Raw genomic sequence first — 11,457 nt, 5'->3', positions numbered from 1 at the left:
TTTACATATATACATAACATATTATTATTATTACACCATTCACAATTCACCAATCTCGATAAGTAGAAAGCTGTGAGATATTACATTTGACAAACATATTTTCTTTTTTTCGACATATTTTTATTTAAAAATAAAAAATTTCAATAAAATCATAATAAAATCGTTACAATAATTCGAACCACAAGGCTTATATATTATAATATTAGTATATAATATTATGCATACAGACAATTATCAGTTAATTGGTAAATTAAATACATAGGACACAGGCGAAAACCTTTTACATAAATATTATAAATACGAAATATAATAAATAATAATAATACAAGAGATGAATAAATTAAAAAATCTTTTATATAAAAAAATTACCCTTAATGCAATTTTAATTGGCGTTATTCTTAACGTAATATACGACTGTTTTGATGATAGTTATATAATATATACAGACTATATACAATTGTTAATCCTAATATCACAGACTCACCACTTACGTGTCGCGTGGCTACGACGTAAAATTAATATTCAATTAGAATTCCGTTTCCACAGTCGTGTATATTATAATCATTATTAATTAATATTGTATGGTAATGACCAACTGGAAAACTTGTTATTGAGGCCTATAATATATTATATTAAGGTGGTCTTCATACCACCGCGGCGATCATGGGTGCCTCAGTTTCGCCTTGATCGTCTTTCACACTGCAATTTTCCTCGGCATCCTCTTCATCTTTCTCCGGCGGCACAACCACCATTAATACTTGAATGAACTTCGTGAAGTTATCTGTATAAATAGAACAAAAATACCATAAGTTTACGTAACGCCACAAATGACTATAGTGCATTGGCGCAAATAGGGGGGGGGGCTTGGGGGGATTTAATCCCCCCAAATGTCGGTCAAGTTCAAAATCTCGTAATTAGTACTAATTTTTATATTCTGTGGTACTAAGCAATATGGTCTATGGAAAAGGGGGCTTGATTCCCCCCAAAAAATTTAGTCAATTTGCGCCTATGCTATAGGGGTTACTACAACTATTATAGTATTATCACACAGTACCTTCGATCTATAGTATCTTCAGACAATGTATTATGTAGACAGTGTTCGGAGGGAGAGGGAGGAAATGTCGGTATACTAAAGTTAAATATACAAATAGGTAATATCTGACTATTTAAATTTTAAATACTATTTAGAAGTTATTATAATTTAAAACTAACAATATGATTTATGATAATACCATGTATAGGTATACTCTAGCTAGTGTACCTTGTACACCACAATCAAATAACATTTATATATTATACAACAATAAACATTATTATTAAAAATCGGCGTAATCTGTGTATTTTTGAAAATCTTATAATCATTCATATTTAAAAACATAAAATATTATGATAGGTAGGCGTACAGTTGAAGTACAAACTCAAAAATCAAGACTTTGGGTATATAACGTCACAACTATGAATCATTGCGAAATATTTGATACTTATTACTCCGGCAACCTAGCTGATGCATTTATACGAAATGCAAATTTGTCAACGTTGTAATATTATAATTATTAAGTATAATATATAGGTATACTTACCGACTATCGATAACCTCTTTTTCTGGTACACAAATGGAATGTATATCAAAAACGCCGACAGAATGAACACAAGACCAATGAGGAACTGTGGCTTGGGATCGTTGAGAATGGGTGTGATGAACAAAACTGTGGACACAATGAGCACGAATATTGGAATGACGATTGGTACCTGCGTGAACGGACAGAAAACAAAATGTACAGATTAAAACTAGGAACTTTTCGCCGACCCACGTAGCGTGCTCAAACGATACGTTTTTTTTTTTTGAAGCTACATACTTCTTGCGGGGTAGATACGACAGATATAAACATATACCTACACGCCATATATAATTTTTATATATATATATATAAACGGTCTGTCAGTATACACCTATATATAGTGTTTGCGAGTGTGTGTGTATGTGCAGAGCAGTATATATATAGGATTTCATTTCGTTACCATACACATTGGCGTGTCATATATGAGGTCATCCTCGTGCAGGCGGAACAAAGGTTATATGATGCCCTCCTAATCATTCGAAATATTATATTATCTATACCTATAAATAATTGGACGCTAGTGAAAGAAACACAATCACGGAAAATTAATACAATGTAATATTATTATATAATATAGTTATACACCGCATCCGACAACGGATGCGGTGGGAATTTTAAGTCCTTTGAGGACCCGGAAAAATCGATTTATTCGATCCAATACACAATATATTAAGATGAATATTTTCATCATATTATTTTGCAACATATACACGTTCCCTCGAAGCACGGAGTCATATATAAAGCCCATAGTAGGACATCGAAGAAAACGTTACTATATTATATTATACGGACTGTATCGACACCATAAAGGTGACAAACGGAATATTATACATAACGACTGCACCCGGAGCAACAATATAATTGATTTATTGAGTCGATGTAAGATGAATAATTTCACCATATTATTTTCCCCCGATATATAGAGTATCCTACAAGTCCATAGTAGGACACGGGAGAGATGTTATTTGGCACCACCATAGAGGTGGTATATAGCATTAATGTCGTTAGTACGACAATATAATGATGTGTTTACTTTGAATGGACGTTTAACGTCTCTCTTGGTATAACGCATCACTAACAATGCCGCCATGGAGATACCGTAGAACATCCACACTAAGAAGCTAGCGAATTCTATTAACACCACAATGTCTCCACACAACAGACAAATTAACGTGAGCAAACCCTGAAAAAAAACATTAAATTGTTATAAAATACTCGACAACAACACTTAATTAGAATTCCATGTAAAAAGTACAACGTTTTAATTATATTGACATACCTGTAAAACGACAGCGGGAGCGGGCGTTAGCTTTTTTACGCTCACGTAAGAGAAGACTTCCAACATCTGACCTTCTCTACTCGCGGCAAAGCACAACCTACGTCAACAACAAATCAAATACAATAATGAAACAAATTAAATACGTATAACGCGAATTTAAGTATATTTCGAACATCAAACCGGCAACTGACCTGGTTATTCCGAATTGGACACTGAGCGCACATCCGAAAGTCGCCGTGGCTACGCCGAGTGGAATTATAAAACTAAAACTTCCCAGTGCTCGAGTTCCGAATTCCTAAGAATTAAATACGTTAAAATTGTTCTACACAGACGGAAATAAATAGTAGGTAAATCGAATATCGACTTTGCTAAGCAGTATAATATACTCACTACCGCTACCGCCTGGACTGAAGTCATTTCCGCGACCGACAGGACTGTCAAGTACGACACGTTCATCAGAACATAAATCATGGTGACAAACGGTACAGCCAAAAGAATACTGAGCAGTATGTTCCTGTAACACGTACATTTCGTCGTTATATAGAAGAAAAAACATAGCGAGCAGTGATAGCAGTAAAATGTGTCGTCAAACGAAGTAATCTTACGTACCTGCGAGGGTTTTTGATTTCCTCGGACACCACGGTTGTAGCCGTCCTGCAAAACGTATACGCGTTATATTAGCATAATATACCCATAACCTATTATAATATTTGGGCTCCGAATTTGTAGCAAATACAAAATTTTTTTGCATAATTATCATTGTAAATAATTTAGAGAAAAATATTCTCGTTTATGGAGTTTATCAAATCAAGATTAATAAAAAATTGTATGTTTACAGTTATCACAATGTAAAATGTTCCGTTAAAACTTTAAAAGGTAAGGCATCACCTACGGTGATAGCTTCCTTACATGTTTCTTATTATACTTGGATATTGGGACTGACTTTAGACATTTTGTACAATATATATATATATATATATATTTAATATTTATATTATATATTAACAACTAGATAAATTAAAATAATTAAAATTATACTTTATTATTTATCCATTTAAAATAAATACTAATTTCCATCAAAAGTTTACCACCAACTTATAGGTATCTACGTAAGCTTATATAGTCGAAACTTATAAGGTACCTAAAAATAATGAGTTATGAAATATTTGTTAGATTTTGGAAATATATTGAGGGGGTAATGAAGGGGATGCGACCTATGGGGGTAAAACCCCTCTCGATTATATAATATGTAACGGATATTAATTATTAACCCTTAAAAGGGTTAATTATTAGCCGCAGAAACGCAAATTATTTTTGTGAGAACAGAGTACCTCTACTATTTTTTTTCTTAATCAAGCACTGATGATCGCACGATCACGAGACTTACCATCCGTCATACGCCCAAAGGCCACTGTAAAAGGCTATCGGGAGTGTGTCTATGGATAACGTTGTGCCTTCGAATCCAGTCATCAAATTCTTGGTATTTCCTGTAATGATAAACAGTGATAAAATATGACGTCAATAAAGTCGATGTTCGAAATCCATCGTTAAAATATACAAATCACTCACCCTGGTAGAGTTGATATAGTCCACCACCTATGACAACTATGCAGGCAGTAACTTTACACACAGTGAACACGTTTTGGATTTTTATGAAACACTTGACACTAGTGTAGTTGATGAAAGTTATGATACCTTTTTAAAAAAAAAAACGAATACAAACATTGTAATAAGAGCTTACTGTTCTTATACTTAATAATAATAATAATAATAATGATAATAATAATAATAACAACATCAACAAAAAACATTTTAGAGCTGCACTTACCGAGTGCGAGTATGCTGACGGTCTTCTTCACCGTGTGTTCGGTTTCGGGGGTCATGGAACTCAAAATGCTGAACGGCCGGATGAAGTATTCGGCGAACGTCAATATAATGATGGCCACCTCGGCCGGGCGAACGTACATGATGCTCACCCAAGAGTATATGAAACTGGGCAGAGGTCCCCAGAACTTGTGCATGTCGGCGAATGCAGACTGATAGAAACTGAACTCGCCTCCCGATTTATTGACCACCGTGCCGAGTTCGGCGTACGACATAGCACCTGAACATGATTATTGCGGGTAAAGCGATTGTAATAATATAACTACAGCAGCTATCAAGATACATGTTGTATGGATTTACAAAGGTCAATTAAAAAAAATAGTTACCCAAAAGCGATAACAATCCGCAAGACATCCAAATGACCAGACACATGCCAACAGATCCTGTGTTCTTTAACGCATTGGCCGGAGACACAAATATTCCCGATCCTACAGAGTGAAAATCACACATTATTATAATTTGAAGTCGAAGTTTACTAACAAAATTTTCAGCTAATAACATAAACCTATTTGTATATCATATTATAATACTAGATAAATAATTACTCACCCAACATTACGCTGATAATAAGACAGACTGCGCTGAAAAGACCAAGTTCTCGGCGCAATTTTACGTTTTTTGGTATCGATGTCATTTTTATTTATTGGATTGTATAGACGTAAAAAATATTTTTGAACTAGAAAAGATAATACAAGCAGACTATAAGTTAATATTATTATATTTTTTTTCATTTTTCATTTTTCATTTTTAAATTAATATTATTATTCGATATGGAGCGTATACTTTAATTGTTGAGATTTAACAGTTTTTTCTCATTGGTTCAGTGATATGTGTTTAGATTTAGAGCGGAGCGAGGAATTTATTGGTTTTACAATGATGTTTTTTGTTTCTAATTAAGAAAACCGTAGTAGGTATACTAGTACTTTTATTAATAATCCGATCGAAATCGAGTAATACGCAGATAGTATATATAATAAATAATATTAACATTACTATCCTCAAAAATATATATGATGATGTATACTGTCTCCTCTGCAGCAAAGAATCATTTTTTTGAATACAATGATTTATCATTGAATTCAAATTCAACAATTAACACATCTATTAAAGTGACCTAAAGTCAATGACAAATCACAACCTATACAACAGAGCAAGTTCCAAGGCTTTTTATTTATAACACAGTATTATGTGTATATATAAAATCTTTTTACCATATAATATAGGTAGGTACTATGGTAGTCACAATTTAAATTAATATAATAATGTATTAGTAATGTTATATAATAATTTTTGCTATCTAAAGTTATATACAGGTTACAATACCACAACACGTGATATTATATTAACAGCTGCGGTATTCTTATTATTTAATATTTATAGAAGAACGTTAGTTTCTTTATAATAAAACGAATACATAATATGCAAAATGATATCAGTAGGTATTCGTTTAAAAGGAATTCTCGACCAATTAAACACAAAACTGATAAAATCATATAACTCAAAATGAAATTTCGAGAAAAACTTCCTCGTTGTTGACCATTGTAGATAAACGAATAATAAATAATTATTCATACAAATTGTATTATGCATTATAGCATCTACAATACTAAACGTTTATACTTTATTATTTTCAATATCTGTAACCATTTTATTTATTATCTGGTTTTAAAAACTGAAAAATGTTTTTATTTTTTTATTTTATCAATGTTACCTTCCTATAAATTATTATGAATACAATATATATTAATTACCTATTAATATCCGCTTTTTTCTGATCAATAATACCTGTTCAATAGATAATATTTTACTAAGAACTAAGCATTAGTTATACTAATTAAGTGTACGTTTTTACTTTGTTAAGTGTTGAAAATAAATATATAGGTAACACTCAGATATTAAATTTAATTAATATCAATCCTATATCGCATGATTTCAGCAACGTAAACTTCTCGATAACCTCGTCTCGGTAACCTATTGAATTATCTTTTTCACGAATTCATAAGGTGAAACTTAACTGTGTGTTAATTTGATTAGAGTCTATACCTGTGTACATGATTCACCTTGAACTTTGTACATACAATCAAACCAAAAAGTGGATTAGTTCAGAAAGTGACTTTCAATTTAAAATATATTCTACGTTTTAGATTCTGAGCGTATCGATTTTTTATTTTTTGGTTCAAGTATGAACTAGTCCATATTCCTTCTATTAAATTTCCAAGCATATTAGCTATACAAATTGGTCATTTTATCCATTTTTAACAACAAAATAATTTTTAAATTTTCATGATTTTTTTTTCATTCATTGTAATTCAAATAAAAAATAATCATGCCTTTTTCAGCTTTATATCTTTAATATACATTTAAATTGCTTTGATAACAACTTATGAGGAACCATGTAGTAAATTTTCAAGCGTTTTAACTCCAGCGAAAACATTTATCGACATTCATGGAAAAAATCGAATATCTATGAACTATGTCTATATAAGTAGCTTATTAATAGTGAAATATTTTGATGATTTGAAATTATACTACCTATTGTAAAGTGATAACATATAATAAATCAATTTGTATAGATGAAAATTCTAATATATAAACATTTGGTAAATTTTTCAGGTATATCCACGGATACAACAAAATAAGAAAATTGACTTTGTCAAAGACTAGATTTACATGAAAAATCTTCCCGGTTTTTGTTTCAAAAATTAAAAACAAAGTTTAGCGTAAACCCAAATTAATTTTTTATGAGGTTTTAAATTTTAAAATCGTTGATTATGGTTATTACTTATATTATATTATATTTATAAATATAGGCTGATACGGTGTAATACGCATTACTTATAGGTACGTAGGTCAGATTAACAATCACACGTGTGCGAATAAAAACATAGGTATATACTATTGTAATAGTGAAATGTGCCGTTCTATCTACAGCTACGCCGAATTTTTTTTATTTAAATTATTTTTTTAACGAATTACAATTCATCAGGCGCCAATGACTGCGGTATTAAGCAGTTTACACAGTATATCACACATTATACGTATACTTTTTAACAACGTACTTTGTGATATGTACATCAACAATCAGCGGTTCTCAAACTGTGTTCACCCTAAAAATACTCATGTGGGATTTATGATTTGCTTGCTTATACCTACTTATTTTTTTAAAAAAAATTTGAGTAATCAGTTATTTTAACAAAAATTATAACAATACATATCAAAATAAAATAAATACAAATTCAATTATGAAATTCCTATGGTAAGAAAATTGGATATTGGTATATTATATGCATGACGTGTTCGGTCACATCATATTATGTATAAATATAAAATTAAGAAAAAAACTAACTGCGCGAAAATTGATTTCAACTGTAACTAACTTTACGTGGCTTGAACGGGACTGAATAGAGATCTGCGAGATCCGCCAGTCTACATTCACGTACGCACAAAATATAATATAATATTATTATGTTTATAGATATTTTATAGTAGCCGCTATGAGTAAGACCACTATTACATAATGGTTGTTTTAATTTGATGCTGCAGCGATCGCGACTAAAACGAGCAGAGATATGTGCCAAGTAGTATGTGTATATTACAATATATAGTTATATATAGTTATAATATAGTGTGCTATTTTTTATATCGGTGAAGCATACAGCGTAACAAGTGTGTAGTATACCTAAATTATGTTATCATTCAACGCGTTGCATTCGTAGGTACCTATATTGTACCTACGTTCATAAATCATAATACATATGTACATACAATAACCACGAATAATTCATAAATTACATAAAGCTACAATATTTTGCATGATAATTATAACAAATAATAATATATCATAAGTTATTGTTATACCTGCAAATATTCGCTACTATAATTCAGCAAGAACTCATAAATAAATATTTACTAGAGGTTCCTAATTCCTATGTTGGATTTTATGAAAATAATATAATAGATTTTTTTAAATACCTATAATATGTGTAATAATAGTGACTAATAATAAACATTCATCGTATTATGGTTGGTGTAATATACGTAATCTTCATAAAACATTGTAAAAAGTAACTATTCATTATATAATTAGAAACTTTAAAATTATTTTGACCTCCCAAAGTACCGACTAAATCCAATTTGCTACGTTTAGTTGAAAAAGTTGAAAATTGAATCATTTTTACTGCTCAAACAAATAATGCCAAACGCCACAAAAAAACTCATCATTGTTAAACCGAGCGAATGTTTTTACAGTGTAGGAACTTACATAATATCTCATTTTTGTATTCGTGAAGGAATTTACACATCTTATAAGTAATAATTAACATATATAATTATTTACTTGCTTCTCGCTCCACTCAGAATCTAAAATTTAAGGACCCTAGGTTTCACGAATTTTATTTCAATCAATATATTCTTTTATAAGTTTAGATTCTAATATTATCGAATGAAAAAAAAATGTTTATCGTAAAGATTGATAAACACAAAACGAAGAATATTCGTAATAAATGATAATATGTTTTGTCAATTCATGAGCGAATGCAATTAGCATTGGCTCGTAAATTGGCAAAGGCAATCAAAATACTTTCTGGACATTGCTGATGTGCGATTAAAATACCAAAATTCCAAAATATGAAAAATCAATTCATAATGATTGTTTATGGTTTGAAAAGTATTTATCAATTTATATTTATATTTTTATTTATTAAAATGTATCTAACAAAACAAACTATTTAGGTACCTTCACAATTCATATGTACCGAATTCATAAAAAGGAAATAATTTAGTCCATGCATAATATAAAAGAAGATGAATAAATAAAAAATTAATGTTATAATTTATGATAGTGAATAAATTATTGAAAAATTTAAATAATCTAATTGTGGATCATTTTACTATACATGCATATGGACACATAAATTATTGTTGAACATATTATTGTTATATTTGTGTAATAGAGAGAACCTACTAAATATTAACAAAATATAGTACATAACCAGAAGAATTTCGAAACTAAACGTTTATAATATTTCTTTATAATTATTGAACGTATTGTTTAAGCTTTTTGCTAATCTATATGAATATATAGTCATATAGGTAGTAGATACATCTAAATTTAATAAATACCTAAATTTGTATAAGTACCTACTGTACCTTACGTATATAGAAATACATCAGTATTACATATAAACATTAAAATTATTTAATAATTCAATTAACCTTCCTAAACTACAATGGTAGGTAGGTATTAATATATTTATTTTTCATTTTAAAATTGATTTGTTCGTAAATATATCGTAATTTTGGTAATTTTCGATAAAAATGTAATTTTATTATTTCGTTGATTTTTTTAAATGTAACCGGTAATAGTAAGATTTTAATTATTGGTTGGTACGTCCGTTATTTAAATCTATATTATATTTTGAGAATTTCACCACTAGATAACGTAAATGGTATCAACGAAATCGTCAATACACATGGACTGCGGAATTATCTCTAGAATTATCTTATCAAAAACCAAAATATTGGGGTAAAATAAAACTAGTAAAATGACAATGAAATAAAATAAAATATAAAGACAAATATACAGTAATAACGACAAAGGAAATGAAGATGGTACTATATTGCTATACTGCATTAGTTGGCCGTTAGGTAGTAACTAGTAACTATATAAAAATTTTAAATCGCAACCAACTATTATGGTAGGAATACACTATCGTCGTCTAAACACTCTGCGTTCATTAATATAATATGCCTGTTGCCTACCATTTCAAATACAAACGATATATTTTATATCAACTGTACCTATATGTCTATGCACGAAACGACTTAGGAAAACAATAATAATAATAGTTTATATTATTTGAAAGTCGCACACACACACACAATATTATAATATTATGTCGTCGTGTCGACGATTACCTACGGTTTTTTTCAAGTGTATTAAGGAAATCAGAAAATAAAAATCTTACCTGTTTGATAAAAGACTGTCGTATTATTATTATTTATGCAAAATTGCAAATCTCGTTGGTGAGTCTGCAGAGCGAAAATAACGATTTGAATCGATGTCTAGACAAATAAAATATTGAAACGCACGATCAACGTAGACGGTATCCCAACCTCACGGTATGCGTGTCGGTGTACGACTACTGTATGGCACCGACTGTCTGAGCCCGACTATTGTGAGGTACTGTACTACACTGCAGTCTCAAACCGTCTATTCGTGTAAATTGTGTACCTACAGTCGACAATGGTGTGCGGTGCGCCAGTGTGTAGTGAGTAGTGGATTAAAGTCGGCATTCGGCAGAGTATAGCTTGCCCGGCTTGCGTTAACATGATGACCCGCAGCGATCCCAGTGAGCCGGTTGTGTGTGTTTTTTTTTTAATATAGGTTATATGGCCCATAGGTAGACGTGATTTATATAAACCATCTACCCGTGTCGTGTGTGGTATACCGGTACGTACAAAGCACGAATTAAGATATAATATAGATATTATGCAATATGATAATATTATACGCCAGCTCAAGTCGGAAATTATTGTGTTTTAATAGTTTCGTGGATAAACGACAGCATTGTAATATTTTGTTTCTGTCGATATTCAATACCCGAGAATTATTTCAACCAAAAGATTGAAATTTGAAAGAGGTGTTCAGTTTTTTACATAATATCTACAAATCAT

At 30.5% G+C, this 11,457-nt stretch overlaps 1 protein-coding gene across 1 annotated transcript; it reads right to left on the bottom strand.

Moving 5' to 3' along the window:
* LOC132944520 (b(0,+)-type amino acid transporter 1-like) lies at positions 1-11,068 on the bottom strand. Its single transcript, XM_061013908.1, has 13 exons — positions 10,749-11,068; positions 5,332-5,458; positions 5,109-5,210; positions 4,727-5,002; positions 4,468-4,593; positions 4,286-4,385; positions 3,508-3,552; positions 3,289-3,412; positions 3,090-3,193; positions 2,899-2,995; positions 2,653-2,802; positions 1,581-1,749; positions 1-781 (listed from the first exon to the last, which is right to left on the bottom strand). The coding sequence occupies exons 2-13, from the start codon at positions 5,414-5,416 to the stop codon at positions 645-647; spliced, it is 1,515 nt and encodes a 504-aa protein (XP_060869891.1). The 5' UTR covers positions 5,417-5,458; positions 10,749-11,068; the 3' UTR covers positions 1-644.
* Positions 11,069-11,457: the final 389 nt, after the last annotated feature.

This window comes from Metopolophium dirhodum, chromosome 5 (genome assembly GCF_019925205.1).
Source record: "Metopolophium dirhodum isolate CAU chromosome 5, ASM1992520v1, whole genome shotgun sequence".
Taxonomy (NCBI): Eukaryota; Metazoa; Arthropoda; class Insecta; order Hemiptera; family Aphididae; genus Metopolophium; species Metopolophium dirhodum.
This window is presented reverse-complemented; position numbering and strand designations above follow the sequence as displayed.

Bases quoted from the DNA above. Each gene is read 5' to 3' on its own strand.
- LOC132944520 (XM_061013908.1), bottom strand. From the start codon at position 5,416: ATGACATCGATACCAAAAAACGTAAAATTGCGCCGAGAACTTGGTCTT. The intron at 3,413-3,507 runs GTACGTAAGATT...TACGTGTTACAG, and splicing joins GAAATCAAAAACCCTCGCAG to GAACATACTGCTCAGTATTC. The intron at 2,996-3,089 runs GTCAGTTGCCGG...TTGTTGACGTAG, and splicing joins GTCCAATTCGGAATAACCAG to GTTGTGCTTTGCCGCGAGTA.